This window comes from Amblyomma americanum, chromosome 11, assembly GCF_052857255.1.
Source record: "Amblyomma americanum isolate KBUSLIRL-KWMA chromosome 11, ASM5285725v1, whole genome shotgun sequence".
In the NCBI taxonomy this organism is placed as follows: Eukaryota; Metazoa; Arthropoda; class Arachnida; order Ixodida; family Ixodidae; genus Amblyomma; species Amblyomma americanum.
In genome coordinates this window covers 3,671,040-3,690,003 of record NC_135507.1, presented here as the reverse complement: position 1 = coordinate 3,690,003, position 18,964 = coordinate 3,671,040, and the positions used below count along the sequence as shown (strand labels likewise).

Below are 18,964 nucleotides of genomic sequence, written 5' to 3'. Positions count from 1 at the left end.
TCGTCCACTGCCTCCTCCAACGGGTGGAGGGGGTGGCGAAGGCATAGAACGATGCGCCCGCCATCTCGTGATCGCTAATGAACCCTCCAGCACACTCGCCTCCACTGACGCTTGCTAGCCCTCGTTCGTTCACTCATTTCCCCATAGGAGGAGATGGGGAAAAACTACTTCCCTACCTCCCCCTTTTCTTCCCTCGTTCCCTGCTCCCTCCCTCAATAACTCTAACGGCACGCCTTTCCCTAACGGCGACTGCACACCGAGGGCCGAAGCTCTAGCGGCGGTGGCCCGCTAGAAGCTGATTGGCTCGTTTTCCAATGACGTGACCAGGGAAAACAAAAGCGGTGTGGCGTGGCTCGTCCCTTTTCTTGACGGAAACATGCAAATGAGAGCGATGGTGGCATTGTGCGGGTTCAGAACATTTCGGGAAAACTAAAAACAAAAACGAGCAAAAGGAACGAAAGCACCAATCGAAACAAAGTTTTTCTCCCGTCGTCAGCTTCGGAAATGCTCGGCTCTTTCGAGTTGCGAGCGGGGACTGATGAAGCCCAGTCAGCGGAACAAAAGAAAAACCTTGGAATTCGAAAGGCATGCTGATTGGGCGGAAATCAGTCGCTCATTTGCAGCATTACCGAAGCGCTGCGCAGGCTCCTATGCATACGCAAATATATCGGCTTGACGATAAACATAGCTTTATCTTCTTATTGCGAAAACTCGCTTAAATCAGTTTGCCTTTCCTTCTTGCTTGCTGTGAGAAGGAAAATACAAGCGCGCAGAGATTAACCTGCTCAAGTTTTGTTTTGAAACGCTGTTGATGTCCGCTTTCCTGAACAATTAACCTTCTAAACGATATTCGCAAGTGCTCTAAATGGCGTCTTTTAAATATTAACGCTGAGTGTCGCAAGCAGCGCCAGAAATGCAAAAAATGGGTGCGGCTGACACCATCTAGTTGACATTTCGTAATTTTACCCGAGGCAAATTTTGTAAGTCTTTTGTTGCAAATAAACACTGGCCTACATTGCCTTCAGAGTCGGTGAACAAAATTTTGGTTTGGTTTATAGGGTTTACCGTCCCAGAGCGACTCAGGCTATGAGGGAAGCCGTAGTGAAGGCCTCCGAAAATTTCTACCACCTCTTTAACGTGCACTGACATCGCACAGTACACGGGACTCTAGAATTTCGCCTTCATCGAAATTCGACAGCCACGGTGGGGGTCGAACCCGTGTACTACGGCTCAGCAGCTGAGCACCGTAACCACTGAGCCACGTACCGCGGCGGCTCAAAATGAATTTATAATGGAAGATAAGCGGTCGCGATCTAAGGACAAGTTACATTGATAGCTGCATGGAACGCAGTTATGACGTCATGGAGCATGACACAAGCGTCCCAGAGTGATGACATCACAGAGCACGACACAGAGTCAAAACGCCATGACTCCACAAACTACCCCATAGAGCATCACAGAGCCACGAGACTGCAGAGCAACTGCTTAATTACAGAAACTCAATGTGCTATACGCAAATTTTGTTACGTCATAATATGACATCATGAAGTATTTGGCCACCACGAACGCTACTGTGGGTGTTACTACGTCCCTGTGAAGGCAAAGTAGGGGCACAGAACTCGGAGGATGAGGTTTCCAGCTGGACAGTTTAGCTACACATTCAAATTCACAATTGAAGAGTCATGAAACGTTTAGAAAGGCGAAGCCAAACTGACATGCAAAGACTGCAACTACAGTGACCAAAAACTATTGTGGTCTGTGAGAACCTCTCAGCTAATCGCTTTTTTTTATTTCTGCGCAAGTTAGCGCCCTCTACGCATCGCCATCTCTCCACTACCCCACCTTATTTGCGCTTAAACGACAAGAAATTAGCGCCATCTAGAGGTACACGCGGCGGCAGCAAATATTCACGTAAGCCGGAGCGCCGCGAGCGCGATTGCTCGGATGAAGGTGGCACCACTAGCAGAGGAAAAATAAGAGATAAAAGTGTCTGCGTGGACGCCGGGGCTCATTGACTTATTTTGCGACAGTGTGCTTGCAGAGGGAGAAGAATGTGGAAGCGAGGAGGCATCACCGCGTGGTTGGCGGCGGCAAAGGCGGTAACGGCGGAGAAGACATGCAAATGACCTCGCCGCCTGCAAGACCTCGACAATGGATCCCTTGATGCAGCTACTAGCCGTGTCTGGTCCTTTGTGCGGGCGCGCCGATACAAAGATTCTCGGCTTTCTTCCATTCTGGCTTCGCTGTCAGCTTTTCTTGGGGAAGAAGGGGAAATAAGGTGGGAGAGGAAGGGGGAGAAGAGTCCCTAAATCTCGTCGGCTTCAAACCTTCACAATGACTTTGGCGCGGCAAAGCCGAACCACTTTCTTCTTTACAAAGCACTAACCGCCTCGGAAACTTCCACGTAACCTAGTTTGTCGAAATCATGCTAATGACGCTTGTGCATTGTGTGTCGCTCTGCTCCAACGGGACGAATTAGGACAGACGGTGCAGGATTCCAGACACGTCTGCGTGAAGACTACAAAGCTAAAGCATTTTTTAGACAAGCGCTAACAGCTGGAACTGCGCATAACATACTTTCCGAGAACCGTGGGAATGACGCTGTTACAGGGTAACCTGTTTTTATTTTTACCTATGTATTCGCGCCAAAAAAAAGTCGTAATTTCTCGTATGCAGCCTGCGGGTTATGCATGTTTAAAAAGTGAAATTTAGTGCTTTACGGACTAACTACAGGTTCGCAAGATAAAGTTTTTGTTTTGCTAAATATCACCGAATGCAGCATGATTTTTCCAAAGCCTATTCAACTGCAAGGTTTGGTGATACCTTCCCTGGGCATACACATAGATTTTTGTGTAGTGCATGCACACCTTCATCCCGAAGTCTGTACACTAAGTTAATAAAGCTGAGCAAAAAAAAATACGAAAAAATTGAACTACTGGACTACAGACCCGATTCGGACTCCATACCCAAGGTTTCCGTATTCAGGCCTAGGCGCACAATTCCAGAGGATCAGCTGCGAAGCTTCGGTATGAAAATCGCAAGCACAATTTGCTCCATCGGCAAATCGAAGCAAGTTAACGGGGAGAATGAATTTTAATGTAAATTTTGACACAGTTATGGTTGCCAAAGAAATCATTGTTCCTGACGTCTTGGCATTCACTGCTGCGGTTACTGATAGTGTCGTCAAGCGCGGCAGGCTATGACTGGACCCAAAGTGTCTCATGTCCTTCCTACCTGCTTCATCCCTCTTTCTTGCAGCGATGTTCTTAGCGGCTCCCTTAACGCACTAGCGGCGTCGTTGGCGCAAAGCATCACGTAACCGTCTATTGAACGTAACATCGTCGATCGTTCACCCGCGACCGTGACCTAACCGTCATGTGACCGGCGACATCACCGGCAGCGAGAAGCCGTACGAGCACGCTTCTCAAAAGTGATGTTGGAGTATTTTCATTTTCTCGCAAATAGAGGAAGCACAAAAATCGCAAAACATAAACAGCAGATCAAAGCTTTATTAAGGGAGCATAATGCTTCGGGCACTTTTTTTTTTCTGGCTTGTACTCTTTCTCTTCTTTCCCCAATGCGGGATATTCAATTGTATTCATCTGCGGTTAACCTCTTTCCCTCAGTCCCTTTCCTGTCTGTGACACTACATCTCCGCCATCTCTGCCACCTAGCGAGAGTCTGCTATTAGCACTTCCCAATCATGCTTCTAGATAAACAGTTTACTGTGGGCTATTAACACTCCTATTTGTTTGCTTACTATCGCAATCTTAAAGACAAAAGAGAAGTATGTAATCCGATCCACTGATAAATGATCACTTAATTGCCTTATATTCAATACAAACCACCTTAATCTGCCCCTCACGATAGAAGTTCAAATTGTGTTTTGTAATTCAACGTTATACAGCGCGGGAACAGGGAGACACGAAGGAAAGTACACACAGCGCTTGTGTTATGTGTGCTTTCTTTCCTGTCTCCCGTATTCCCGCGCAGTTTAACAACGAATCAATGGAAGCTGGCCCAAATCACAGCTTTGAATTATTTTGTAAAGAGCACCATAACTTCTGATCTTCCTTGCTGCTGTTGTTATTGTCTCCCAGTGCGTGACACTTTAAATATTGAGTTCGTGTGCAACCTGCCCCTGCTGCTTGCATTTATTATTTTTTCGCGTGGTTTTTGTAAACGTTACAGGTATTTTAAAGGCATTTTATTTATCTCTTAGCCTGTGGCCCATCCTGAACATGCGTGTATGCTTCGGAATAAAGGTTTACATACTTCCTTTGAAGCAACTTTATTGCTCATAGAAACTATGCGGGGACAACGAATTTGCAAACACTACTAAACAAAAACACTGAAACGTAAGACACCAGCACAAAAAGACGTGGAGCAAGGAACATGAAGACAGGACGGGCGCTATGCCTGTCTTCAGTGTTCCTTGGTCTGTGTCATTTTTGCGCTGGTGTCTTACGCTTAAAGTACAAACCAACTGGCCTAAACTGAAATTTTGATTAAAGGCTCTGAACTGAACGTAGTACGTCGCTGCGAAGATGCACTTTTTTTTCCCCGGCTGTGGCCGAAGTCACTCGGCACCATTCGGGAGTTCACCCCGCTGTTGCTGATTTTTCGTCGCTTAAAAAAGACTCACGCACAGACGGCTCAGAGAAGGAGAGGCAGATTCCTCCTTTTTTACGAGTCGCCTGATACAATCTGTTACACTTGCTTGAAGCCGTAAACTCCTGCTTCTTATCGCTGCTATGGCTGGGGAAAGGCACGACACAGAAACGATATTCAGCCGAGCTTTAACTCTGCCTACGCTGCTCTCTCGGTCTTCTAGCAGCAATTGTCGCCATACATTTAGGCGATTAAGGGAGCAAGAAAGTCAGTGGACATGAAGGAAGAAAGCGCGAAACAGGAGGAGGGGAGGGAGTAATAAGGTAATAAGGCTTCCTGTACCTGCATTCACATGCTACCCGTTACGTCCGTCCGCGGTTACAATTCTTGCCGCTGTAAGACAACGCCACAGGAGCCTAGACTGTTGATGTGACGGCGAAGGGAAAGCACCGAATAGCACAGTAGAAGGTTGTCGCACAAGAAAAGGTGCTACCCATAAAATTGTTATTTCTTCTACTTCCTCTGCTATTGTTTGCCCTTTTTTCTGGGATTGCAAGGGAGGAGGCGAGGGGCTTTACGGTCCGACATGTTACGTCTTCCTGGCGTTGCCTCTTTTACGAGCCACCTAGGCAGCCAAGGTGAAGAGTGAGGTACTTTCACTTCTATCTTCTTTGCATCGCTGACGTCTGGGAGATTTCTCTTTATTTTTCTTTTGGGCACCTGTATACCTGGCTGCAAGCACAGGGCTGTAAAAGGTGCGCGGTTGCTTCTTCCCGGCTCAGTATGTATACGCGTGGTTCGCTGAAGACGATCGTAAAGAGCAAGCCCTTGCCGCATTAACGAATCATTTGACGGCTACTTCAATGGGCTGAGGATTGGCGCCAGCCAAGGTGTCCGTAAGGCGGGGTCGAGGCATGCAACGGGAACTGCGCCGTTACAAAGAGCGAGGCAGCAATGAAGCACACAAGGGGGAATAGGATGCTGCCACTCTGGAAATGCGCGCTTAAATAACCAATAGACCGGAGATTGGGAGAACGCGAGCGCTGACTCGTAACTGGCAGTTTGATTAGGAGACAGCTTTTTGTGTGGAGTTTTATCCAACCCGGCGGTCAGTACGTTTCTTTCTATGAAATAGTTATGCAGTCATTTGCAATTTTTATTGGAATAACTGCAAGATGACTGCAGCAGTCGCCATGGAAAAGTTCGACGGAACCTGCTGTATGTGTGCCTTGCATTTTATTTGTTTAAATCAGCTGTCAGGAATACATTCTAATGCTATAGGTCAGCCAATGCGAAGTACAGAGTCGTTAAAAAGTTCCCAGGCCACAGGGTCTGCTTTTGAGCACTATAGGCGGGCAATCAGGACACACACGAAGCTCAATGTATCGGTAGAGGGCAGAAGAAGTGTTGTTCTAACCTGTGAGAACCTTGATAGCTTCATCGGCATCTTAAGTCACAGGATAAACCGATGAAAAGCTGACCCTAAGGACCGGAAATTTTTGACCAACCCTGTACATGACGTGCGATAAAATCAACAAGCTTGTGTCTGGCTGGCGTCATCTTCTATAGATGCGAAACCGAAACATAGTACAACCACTCTCAAATCTATGAAAGCTAAATAAAAAATTTTAATTTCATCGCTGTCTTTGAATGCTCCCCACATAGTTTTATGCAACTTAATTAAGACTGCGCGTTTTACCCAATGCCCAAAGAATATAGAACAATGCACCTTGTATGCCAGGAATAGAAACTTTTGTTTCTAGAAAACAACCTCCTGAATGATTTTTACAACGGGTGTACACTGCGCCGCATGAAGTTTCTTACGGGGCAGAGCCAGTCAATGACGCAACCTTACTGCATCAGCAAGGACGCCATCCACGCCGAGGCGGCTGTGGCAGATACCGGGTGTTTCAAATCATTCAATAAAGCTTTTTCTTTGAAAATGCCTGAGAGATAAAACGATGTGGTTTGTGCAGGTGAATTCTACAGCGCGGCGGACGTTATGTACCTTATACAGCTCTATAAATGTACAATTAACTAAATTTAGCTAATCAACTTTTAAATTCCAGATTTTAAGGGACAAGTTTATGTTGCAAGCTAATCAACTTTTAAATTCCAGATTTTAAGGGACAAGTTTATGTTGCAAAATTGAAGGCTGGCATGATCGAATGTGAGCCCACTTTCTAAATTTCCTTGACCAGCAGTGTGGTTCAAAATACATAACCTCTAAACTCTTCTGTAAGCTGTCTTTCCCGTATTGCGTATTTTCAAAATTGCGTCGCAGCGCGTGGCATTGTTGCAGAGTCATGTTACCTTTTTCTGTATCAGAAAATACACAAATAACACCCATATCTGATGAATCAAAAATGCCTGCGACAACATTTTATAAATAAGTAATCCATGAAAGCCAGCTCAATGAGCTTTAAAATGCATATTTTTGAAGTTCGATATTTCGAACCACATTGCCGATCAAGAAATTATAAAATCTGCTCAATTTCAGTCTTGCAGCCTTCAAATTCGCCATTTAATATTTGCCCTAAAATAAAAATTAAAACGATAATTTCTTAAATTAAGTTCATTCGTCATTCAATTATGGAGCTGTATCGGTACATCGCTACGCTGTAGAATCCACCTCCTGCACAAACTGCATTGCCGTACCTCTCACGCCGTTCCAAAGAAAAATGAGTATTGCATAATATGAAACACATGATATAAATGGCGCCGCCGTGGTGGCTGAGTGGTTATGGCGCTCGGCTGCTGACCCGAAAGATGCGGGCTCGATCCCGGCCGCGGCGGTCGCATTTCGATGGAGGCGAAATTCTAGAGGCCCGTGTACTGTGCGATGTGAGTGCACGTTAATGAACCCCGGGTGGTCGAAATTTCCGGAGCCCTTCGCTACGGCGTCTCCCATAGCCTGAGTTGCTTTGGGACGTTAAACCCCTATAAACCAAAAAACCAAACATGATATAATGACGTACACTGACTCTCTGCGACTGGTCGCGTGCGACCGCATGTCATCGTAACAATATTACACTCCCTTCAATTGATTCCCAAATTGTCGTACTTTTTTAATATATCCCGTTTCTGTAGTTATGGTCCCCTAAGTTAGGTGTGTGGCACGTTGATTCTGCCTGGAACGGACAGAAAATAGTCGATGCATGCCGCGTGAATTTCATTCGGCAAGTCAGCCAGGCGTTCGCGTCCCCAGCGTTTTTTCTTCGTTTTAACATGGAGTTTTCTTAAGGAGTGGCTATTTTTACACCGTTCAGTGGGATCATACTAGAGTGGCAGGCAGGTAGAAGGGTGGGATCAAAGGTAAGAATAAAATGTCGAATAATACAAGACGCGCATGGTCGGAGCATAAAACTTGTGTTTCTTGACAGCAAATAACCTTGAATGTAAACTTCATCTCCTAATGCAAACATGGGAAGAGACAGAGGCGCTCACGTTAACTGCGCACTCAGTGTGACGACGCACTGCGAGCTGTCCTTGAAAAGCTGCAACACAGGAACAATTCCTGTGCCGAGAAGATAAAGATTGTACCAATATATATTGTACTGGGCGTCTCAGCTAAATGTAACCAAATTTTCAATAAGAGCACTGAGTGTTCTAGCTAGGCAAGTGAAAGAAACTGGGTGCTATTGAGCGCCATTTCGCCTTCTCAGCAGTATTTTTTGTGGTGCAAAGTTAGTGAATCAGATCATACTAATTAACTGCCTTTTCTTTCTCGCCTTGAGAAGAAATTCAGAACTTGCAGATTGTCTTGAAAACATAAGGCTGAAATGTTGACAACAAGGTGCCATTTATGTAGATATTTTTTACCGCCCCGAGAAGGAAGCCCACCACAGATTTAACAGTTGTTGGCGCTTATCTTCCGGCCGCCGCAACGCAAAGCCCTGTCGGGGAGAGTATTCCGGATATGCGCGGATTTTGTTCTTTGAGAGCGCTTCTCGGGCGTAGCACCGCTACCACGTGGTAGTTTTCGCGGGCTTTCTTTTTAGGCCGGACATTGTTGCAAGCATTTCATTTTGCTTTTTTAGAACACGATCTACAATTTCTAAATCGACACTTTTTCTCCAAGCCAATATTTAAAATTGTTAGGTAATTAAGCAACAGATTAGCTGACTTTTCAGAACAAAAAAATCTGCTGCAGACAAGACGACACAGCTCTCAATAGCGCTCAGTGGGTGTCACTCTTCTAGGACAAACCGTCTCGTTTAAAAACTTTGTTGCATTTAGCTGGGCCACCTGGCATATTGACATAAACCCTATGGAAGATGTCTCAATATTAATTTTGACTTACTCAATGTAGGAACGCAATAAATAGCAGTACAAACAAAATCATCAGACCACGACGATAGAACAGGGTTGCATAAAGGACACGGCAATAATTCACTGAATGTTTTTTGCCCTTCCAATCAGAGGATTGTTAAATTTTATGCTCGTTGTTTTATTGGCTCTGGTGGCTTTCTGTGTAAACTTGCAGCCGCACCGCCAAAAAAAAAAGGGGGGGGGGGGGTATTCCTCTTGCCCTACCTAAAATTTAAATGATCATTTTCCCTGCAGCAAATTTTCTTCTCTCCTCTTTTTTTTCTTTTGGTCTTTTTTCTCTTTTTTGTGTGCGTTTCTGTTTTCCTTTAGGCGCAAAACGCCTCAGCCTTCAATCTGCTTTGCTACATGCAGTATACATTGTGAGGCGCATTGCGATCTCGCCTTTCCCCTGGAGGAAACTGAGGAGTCCGCCTACCTGACCCGTAAAACACTTCAATGAAATAATAAATGTTTTATCTCTCTCTCGTCTTTCCCCTAGCACATGAAGGAAGCCAGCATTCACCGAAACCACGGAACATACGGGAGTGTTTCTATTTTGTTTTTCAATTTTCGTTGTAGATTAGTGGGAAAACAATAGCGTAATAATTTTATGGCTGGACGATAACTCGTTATACAGTGTAGAAGAGAAATCAACCGCATGCCATCGGTGGGATCCGAACCGACGACCTCCGCATTTCATTTCCGATGCTCTATCAAAAGCTATGGCGGCAGCTATCCGATCTTCTGCAGTCGGGGGGCATTCACGGTCAGCGTGATCTAATCTTGGGAGTGTCCAGCGCCACCGTCATCCTTATTAGCGGACGCAGTGCGTCCTGCAAGGGTGGCGCTGGTGAACACTCTCGATGTTAGGGGACATGCAACACAATTACCTTTGAAAGTAAGAGGTTGAACAGCCACCGCCGTGGCTCAGTTGGTAGAGCGCTGGACTCGAAATTTAGAGGTCATGGGTTTGGATGCCACCGGTGGCATGTGGTTGCGTTTCGTTATACATAAGACAAAAGCCAACAGCCACAGAAAACCAAGGGGCATAGGTTTTTTTGTGGTGTTTATCAGTGCAGACTAATAGTGAATTCTTTATCGCTTTAAGGTAATTACAAAAGCAGGAGAAAAAACAACCACATGCTGGGAACCGAACTCACGACCTCCGGTTCCCACCGGCGGCATGTGGCTGATTTTTCTTCTACATATATAGATACATATAAACATTACCCTGCACTCCATGGTTTCATATGCATGCAATAGCTGTCATAACAAGCCCTTCATTTCTCTTCGCTTGCATGCTCAATTCCCCTAGCACAGCCCGGCGTCGTATCTGCACAGTGTCAAAGTAACAAATGCGACCTTCGCAGATCGAGTCGAGGGCTCTTTTTTTTTTTCGTTCCGCGCTTATCACAGCTTGGAAACAAAAAGTCACTGCCCTGGATACGGACTAATTGGCATGTGTCGCGGTGCAACAGAGTGCACGATCCGATATACGCCATTCCGGCGCCGACTAACTACTGCAAGGGGCTGCTGCGTAATATAGACCAGATTTTGCCGCCTCCGAGCTGAAAGAGCAATCTCCATTGCTCGTTGCTTAGCGAAAGACAGCGAATTAATTTCGGCGTCCAACAACGCTCATTACTAGCGCAACGCAGCGTTTCCAACAGGGGAGAATTACTCTTGACGCGTGCCTGGACGCGAGAAACCAGATCCTGGAATTAGCGGTGCACCATCTTTGTAATCCATTAAATATCTAGAGCAGTTCCTTGTACACTATTTGGTTTAGTAATATATCCTCGCATTTTTCGTTTTTAAACGGAGTTCTATCGGTGCCGTCGACTGAAGGTACCATAGGACGGGGCTTGCTGTGGACCCTCTCATTGCATGTGAGAGATCGCACTTGAAAGTTCAGAACCCAACCGCACCGTACTCTCGGTTGATGTCCCTGAGAAAATGCAGCCGTCGACACACCCGTCTAGAGCACTCGACCGGTGTACAGGAGTGTGTACTTAGGCCATTTACTTATGGCCTAGGGCTCCAAACTTGATTTTGCCGTGGATTCACACTGCGGTGTACCCTGTTTAACCACCCGGGTCATTAAAAGCAACATCGAGTCCGCAAGGCTACAGCAGCGATTGTTATAAATACGCAACAAAGCCCGCCGTTCAAGCGCTCTAGAAAAGTGTGCAGACACTAGTGTCTGCACAGAATGGGCCACAAGTGGGCTTTTATCGCACGAGGTGGATTTAGGTTTGGCTGATGACAGAACGAATCACTGGCCCGTCAGCGCAACGGTTTAGTCCAGGACCCTTTTCCCAAGCATTTCACCCTAGAAAAGCCGAGCACCAGGCCACGAGGAAACTTGTACCCATAATGTCTTAGTCCTACTAGTATTTTAGTATTACAGTGTTTTAGTGTTTAAGTATGTTTGATTGTCAAAGGACAGCACGCCTTTCTCAGGTGGGAAACGACCTTTTACTTGCTGTTCCTTGATTTGCGCATGTAAATCAAAACTAAACAGAATAAAAAACAACGGTGGCCACCCGGCGGCACTGGGGACCGAACCCGGCACCTCCCGAATGCGTGGCGGATGCTCTACCACAAGACCACCAGTGTGCACACGCAGCGTTTCGTTGCGCGAGCTGTCCGCAATAATCGCCTCTCGCATAAGTTAGCCATTACCGTACGCACTAGCTTATTTTTATCTGTATACTCCGGATACCTAAGAAACGCTTGCGCGTGGCGTTCTGTAAATAGTATAGAGAGATCTTATACCAAAATATTGCGTAGGAAGGAATAAAGAAATAAGCATGGCAAGCAAACACCAAAATGTAAATGCAAATAAAGCAAAGGTAGAACTGAGTGTTCAGAAGAAGATGGTGTATAGGCAGAAAATATAGCGGTGTCTGTGAAGGGAAACAAATGCCATTAAAGATCTGTCGTGTGGTAGCGACTTGAGTTCGACTATGACCCTTGGAGTCGGAATAGCAAGACTTTTAGCCGCAAAAGATTTTTTTTTCAACAGCGAACAGCAGCTGTCAGTTTCTTAACTGAACTGTAGCTTTACGATGACTTGCATTTGAAGCTACGCAATGCTCCCCACGTTATTATCCAGGTTAAAACCTTGCATACAATCCCATTCAAAACGGTCATGTCTGCTGTTCATCTTGCGTAAAAAAGCAGTAAACTCCATCGAATTATTGTTCTCAATAAAAATTTACCATCTTGCTTGTTGTTAATATGTTGACGTTTATCCCGCTACAAAAATAAGTACTTATCGATGAGAAAATCGTGAAACCGATTGCTGATTATTGATTAGTGATGAGAAAATCGTGAGCCCTCAAACTCGTGAAACCGAGATGGACTGGTTGCTGTTGTCTTGGAAGCAATGGCGGCGTAGCGTAGCCTCTGAGATCTCATACACTTTAAGTGTCTCAGCGGCTACGCCCCGCCGGCAGCACTTCACTTTCCATCCGAAATGACAGCGCCGAAACTGGGTACTAAACCGCGCGCACCTAACTAGGCGAAATGTTTTCGATGCATAGGGTTTCGTCGCCTGTTCTTCCTGTTTGACGCTGCACAACTTTGGAAACGTTTCGTACAATCACACACGAGCGCCACGTAAGGTGAAACTTCTCGCTAGGTAAAACCAGCAAGAAATGTCGGTCTCTACTGAACGCATGGCCATGTTAGCCCTTAACAATACGCGAGCACGGTTTAGTAAGCCGGCCAAGCTCGCAGGGTATAGAATGTCAGCCCGTCAAATCGGGACTGGCGAGCATTTTTTTTTTTTTTTTACTGTGACGACTCCGTTTCGAGGAAGGTGTAAGGTTATAATGAGAGGAACGCCATCTCTCTTGCAGGAACTCGATCTATCGCAGAAAAATGACATGATTTGCTTCCACTATAAACACTACAGCTGACAGAGCATTGCGTTATTTACGAACGCCTGTATCCTCGTATCATTATGCCCATTTAGATTGCAAGCCACTGTATATAGCAGGGAAATGAATATCGTAACGGTAACAAGCAGAGCCTTCAGCGAGCGCTATGAACTAGCGCTTTCCGGTTGCGGTGAAGTTGCTCTGCGGCTGCTCTCGGGAATATGGGGTAGAGTTTTCGGGTAAAAGCGGCCGAGATTTCATGATGCTCTGCCTGGCGCTTATGCGAGTTTGATAGAGACTCTGGGCTGTAGGAATGAGAAAAGATATAATCATCGTCAACGCGCCCAGCACAGAACTGATAAGCGCAGTGAATAATTTCTTCTTATACCACCGGGTCGAAGTTAGAATGTTAGGGAGCCACCTGTTGCCAGAGGCAGCGTTAACAGTTTATTGCCGGGCAGGATAGGAAAGGAATAACTTTATTAAAATGCCGGCAACTGACAGAGTTGTTGGCCGATGACATTCCAATTGTAAGAATGATGAAAATGGGAAGAGGAGGTTCATGCCTTTCTTGCAATCCCAGTCAGTCACTACGTCATGTTTTCATGCCAGCCGGAAAATGAAGCCTACCCTCGATAAGCGTCGCGAAAGAAAAGCTCGCCCACTTTTTAAAAGCAGTTCCACTTAGAGCGTCAGAGCCCAAGTTCTGTGATGAAGAGGATTCGACAGTGACCGAACGCAGCTAATCTTTGGCCGCGTGCAGGTGCTACTGCGTACGCTTCAACAACCCCATCATATAACCACCAACAAGTTGAAGCTTTTTTTTTTTTTAAGCGCCCGCTGACATTTAAGAGCACGGAGTAAACCTTGCCGTGTAAATCAAGACCGCACAACAAGCATGGCAAACCGATGCCAGATCAAAGTAGTTCAACCGCGGCCCACTTTCGAGAGTACATTTTTTGAGGGATGATGCGCCAGGCCCCAAAAAACACCTCGGTGAAAATAATGACAACGCGAAAAAAGTGGTATATTTTTAACGTATTTAAACCGAGTAGACCTGCGAACAAAAACATGTGTTCAGACTGGTTGAGATTCTTGGCTATATTTGACCCCGTGAAGTAGTGTTTTGGCAATAAAAGTAAAAGTTAAAGAATCATTCCTATGTGTGCTGTAGAAAAGGGGACTGGAGAAGTATAACCACACTACAACGAGGATTCATTTACTGCTTCCTGGAAGTCGAGCTTGCCTCCCAAAGATGCTTCCGAACGAGCGAGAGACGCTTTTGAAAAAAGGCAGGAAAGATGCGCAGCTGTATGCAATTGTCCGCGAAGGAGCCAGCATTAAAGGGGAGTTTCTCATGAAATTCGCAGCACATTCCGGTCTTGTGGTTGTATTAGAGCTTGCATCAAATGAACTGCAAGAGCGAGCAACGGACGCCAATGTTGAGTGAACTGGCGAACTTAAAACGCTTTTGAATCACAGCATAGTCTCAACTGCGACTGCCACTTTGAATGTTTTTGAAGCGAAAGCATTACTAAGCTTTGTCAACAAGGTGGTGTCCGCAAAACGTATTCGCAGCAGTTGTGAGGAACTTTGAATGGGTAGCGCCAAACTAAAGGTTGTAATCGAAAGAGGACGACTTGAGGATGCGGCGCAAAAAAAATTATGTCGATAGAGTGATTAATTATTTAATTAGAGCCAAAAATGTCCAAACAGTGGGCGGAGCCAGGGCAACGCGTGGAGCCAGATTTGAAAAACCAGAAGTGTGGGCGGAGAAAATGCGTGGCGCTAAATTTGAAAACGAAGCGTTTCGCCGAGTTTGAAAACTCAAAATGGGCCACTGATGGAAGTTGATTAAGTAAGACGAACAATTGTGGTAATTGGGAAATCGGATGAATTTACATCAGTGCTTAATCGAGTAAATGTGAGGAGATGGGACAAGTGAAGCAAAGAGAGGCGACGAGTGAAGCAAAGAGGGGCAAAGAGAAACGAGGAGGAGTCAATGCTTTCGCATTCTTCCAATGCGGGTTACCGCAGTGACCTCGAACGTTTTTATTTTGTTATTTGGTTCAGCTACTGCTGTAACCTTTTTTTATGCTGAACAGGAAATAAATTAAAGAAGCATTAAGCATCACGCTAATGAGGAAGGGGTGGTGAAGGAAATAGCACAATTGCGAACCTTCAGGTCATGACGTGGATAACGATATCGCTATAAAAAAATGCGAGGTGGAAGCTAGCTATTGCCCACTTTTTTTTTCGCATCATACACCTCTTCACAATCTTTAGATCGATTCAACTTTAGCGGTTAAATGCTTGCATCGCATTAATTTTTGAAATCTCCCTATCGGCGCAAATGGACACCAAGCATCGGATATGACCCCCGTCCTGTCAGACTGAATAAACTTCGCGGTTTGCGGAAACAGACGCACCAGATTTTCAGATCATCGTTACGCCATCAACTTCACAACCGTGGTACTTAGACGAGGTGCAAACCGCTGCAAGCCATATCGTACACATTTATTATATTTAACGACTGCTACGTATTGTTTGTGTTGACTGCAGAAGATCTATAGATATCAGATGTGTGCATGCATAGTACTCTATTTAATGATACTTGTTTAGATGCTGCATGTTATGCACGCCGCGTACAATATTTGCCGAAAGTAAAGGCGAGGGGCAGTACAGTGGGTCAGTGAGGCAGCACAGTACTGCCTCTCAGCAGTACAGTGGGGTCATTACGGTCCTCTTAGGGACCAAAATGTCTGCAACAGTGAGGACTAGGATAATCCTTATACCTCACACAGATCTAGCGCTTTAAGAGTCCTTGATTGATCCACTGCGCAGCTATGTAGCAAACCCCGCTGCTCTTATACTTTTAGCAGAGACTGTACACGGTGCAAATAGTGTAGATAGTGCAACTACTGGAAATTATGTATACATAGCGTTTGTTCTAGTTTTTTTTTAATTCTATGCCACCCTTATCATTCCACTGCAATCTCCTGCATAGCGTTCACTGGTGTACTACTTTTTGGAACAAGTAAACAGCATTATTCTTCCGAAACAATTTTCTTTCCTCCGTTAGCAACAAGCCCTGAGGTAGCCAACTCCAATGGTCAAATGAGCCTCTCCGTTTATTGCCGATAAACATTTCTCTTTCTCTTAAATGAAAGGTTGCTGCAGCACGCGGAAGGTTTAGTAGCTCTGTGCTCCGCGTGCTGCTGGTTAAGTGTCCCTTGCCGTCTTAAGATTCGATATCAGGTCACAAAAGCAAATCTGTCTGGAAGCGATCCCACTGTTCAACTATGTTCAAGTGTCCCACAAGCGTTCCGCGGCGTTCCACAGTAAATGCAAAATTTATCTAAAGCCATTGACCAATCAGAGCAGCGTATGAATATTTACGGATTGGACAGATGTCCTCTAGTGCAGGGCTTTTTTTTTCCCTCTCAAGGTGGAAACATTTATCAAATTGCCACCAGGTGTCACAAACCCCTCGCCTTCCGCCGGGCGAAGAAAAGATGGTTCCGTCGATTTCAAACTGCACAAATTATTAAGCACGTCATGATCTCCGAAGTAGAACATCGAGGGGTACCATGCGGAGTTTGCTACTGGTTAATGAAGACAATGGCCGCTAGGGTGCGCTTCGTGAAATCAGATACGGTGGAAAGCAGCGGGGCTGATTTATTCAAAGCATTGGGGTTTAAAGACAGTGAAGGAAAAGTAGATTTTAAGCGGGTAGAAGTAACCAAGCGAAGGTTACACGACTGGTGGCTGAAATCAAGACAAGAGTAAAATTTCACAAGTCATGGATAGGTGGCTTGAACCACAGCCCGATTTAAAAGGTTCAGCCTTATCCACCCATCCATACGTGGAGCGCAGTCAGTTGCGGTCGGAGCGGCGGTATGTCTGCACGCGCTCTTATAATTAAGTGTTAGTAACTGATACGACTGATGCAGAAGACTGATAGCGCAGCAAACTTTTGAGGCAAAAATAAAGAGGCGTGCACATTACTGTGATCTAAGCATAGCGTATACATTCATTCTTGCGAGGTAAACACGGACGAAAGTGGGCTTTTATTACCTCTAAATCTGCACACTTGCACTTTGCGATGCATCTGCACTACAGGAGTGAAATGGTTACATTTTTTAAAACAGTAAGTAGAGCACGGCAATTCAGGGGTACACGCGTCTGAGCGTAGCCCTGCTTTTGGCTTCCTTTCTGATGACTGCACGAAGGACCTGGTAAACCTTACTCGCTTCATTATGCGAATTTCGCTCTTGGAAAGCTGAACAAATGGCATCAATCGAGCGCCTAACACTCAGCTCAATTTTCGCGACAAGAAGCCGAGCTAGGAGCATTCCCGGCGAAAAGCGACGGCGCCGTTCGCTTCGAAAATCGAGCAAGTTGTAATGCAACAGAGCTTCTATTTCAATCGCATATCATTTCACCGTTCGTCATTATTAGCCCGCGCACCACCGTTATCGCCGGGATTGACCAGTCGGTGGCGCTGAGGGGACACTATAGGAAACGGTATCAAATCGATTGAGCAGAATCATTGTACGGCCCAGGAAAACGAAACCGGGCCGTTGCGAAGGGAGAAAGATGATAAGAAATCCATCCGTCAGGACAGAGATGCAGGCGTCAGCAGTTTTTCTTCAGTGGCGTTAGCCGGTTTTTATTTCCGTAGTTTAACATTAACGAGATACCTCACAACGCCACCAGTTCGCGCTGTTAAGATCGCTCGGGAATTAAGTGACTAGTATGTGGATTGCGCAGGCCCCCACAGTCCAAAGGGGGACCGCGTGGAGCTAGAAGGCATCGGAAAAAAGGAGCGACGAGAGTAAGGGCGGAACGAGAACAGACCTGGGTGTCGTTCCAAATGATGTCCAGCTTGTAGCCCGGCAGAAAGTGGGGGCTGCTGTTGATGTGCCTCAGGGCCAGGTTGACGGCGGGCACCACACCTCGGCCGATGGCGCCTTCGCTCAGGTTCACCGTGGTCGGGAAGAAGCCCGCGATGAGCAACTCTTCGGGCTCCTGGTGCGACGAGGCCACCACATGTTCCTCCTCGTCTTCGGCGGCAGGCCGGTTTCGGTGCGGTGCGGCCAGAGCGGCCGCCCGGCCGCCCAGCACTAGAAGCGTGGCCGCCGCCACCAGCACCACTAGCAGTAGCGGCGCCGGAACCCGAGGAGGCCGGAGCGGGAGCGGCGGCACCAGTGCGGCGCGCATTCCCGTCCGGCGCGCGCACCGGCACTGCCTGGCCGCGCACTGCGGCGCCCCGGCCGCCGGGGCTCGGACCCCGGCGCCGCCAGGGGCCGCCACGCGGCCGAGGCCCGCGAGGAGGGCAAGGGGCCCCGGGCCCGAGCATCCTCCGCGCCCTTTTACAACCCTTTCTCTCTTTCTTAGCCGGCCGCTAGTGATCGGCGATAGTCGAGCGTCCGCTTCGCTCTTTCTACACTGGAGAGCACACCACGATGATGCCTGCTCACTGTTTTACGATTTGCTGATGCTTCATGAAAGGCACGCTGAGATGACGCTGCCAAACCACCTGGGCGAATTCCTAAAGCGTCTTGCTGCTGGGCCCTGTTGCGATGCGGGTCTCCGCTAGCGCATTCAGGAGTGGGTTGTTTGTGGTTCAGCCCATGAACGTCTTTCAGCGCAGTGTGAGAAAAAAGGACATGGACGAGAGTAATCGATCCAACATTTGTCCGGCATATCCCTCTCGTCCGCACTTATCCTGCTGGAAAATTATTTCGCTGATGAACCTAGTAGATCCACCAGCACTTGTTCAAGACCATGGTGAGGCGAAGGAAAGGGCTTTCCACTGTTCATAGCTTCCAGAGTGCTGGAATGCTGCGATTGATGCAATGCAAGGTCCACAATCAGACTCGCTGCCGGTTTGGCGACTTTTGTAAAGGTCGGCGTTTAAGACTGGCCTGTGTCGTAGCTATCGCGGTATGTCTGAGCTGATATGCTTGGGTTTCGGGACCGAGGTCTTCACCGCATGACGATGAACTCTGCAGACGACGGAGGGAAGCCTTCTGGAGGGTTGGTAAACTTGAAGGTTTATTTACATATTTACAAGAGAAGCAGGGAGACCAAATGTCAGAGATGAAGTGCCGTGAAACCAGCCAAATCGCGGCTTAAATACAGTGGATATT

At 46.6% G+C, this 18,964-nt stretch overlaps 1 protein-coding gene across 7 annotated transcripts in view; it reads right to left on the bottom strand.

The window, feature by feature from the left end:
• GABA-B-R2 (gamma-aminobutyric acid type B receptor subunit 2) overlaps positions 1 to 18,101 on the bottom strand; it is a 352,176-nt gene extending 334,075 nt beyond the window's left edge. For 6 of the 7 annotated variants that reach the window (XM_077644163.1, XM_077644164.1, XM_077644166.1 and 3 more), the window contains exon 1: positions 17,670 to 18,067. In XM_077644163.1, coding sequence (XP_077500289.1) covers positions 17,670 to 18,032 — 363 coding nt within the window. In that variant the 5' untranslated portion in view covers positions 18,033 to 18,067. Of the gene's footprint in view, positions 1 to 17,669 lie in introns of all 7 variants that reach the window. The other variant, XM_077644165.1, reaches the window with a different exon arrangement.
• Positions 18,102 to 18,964: the final 863 nt, after the last annotated feature.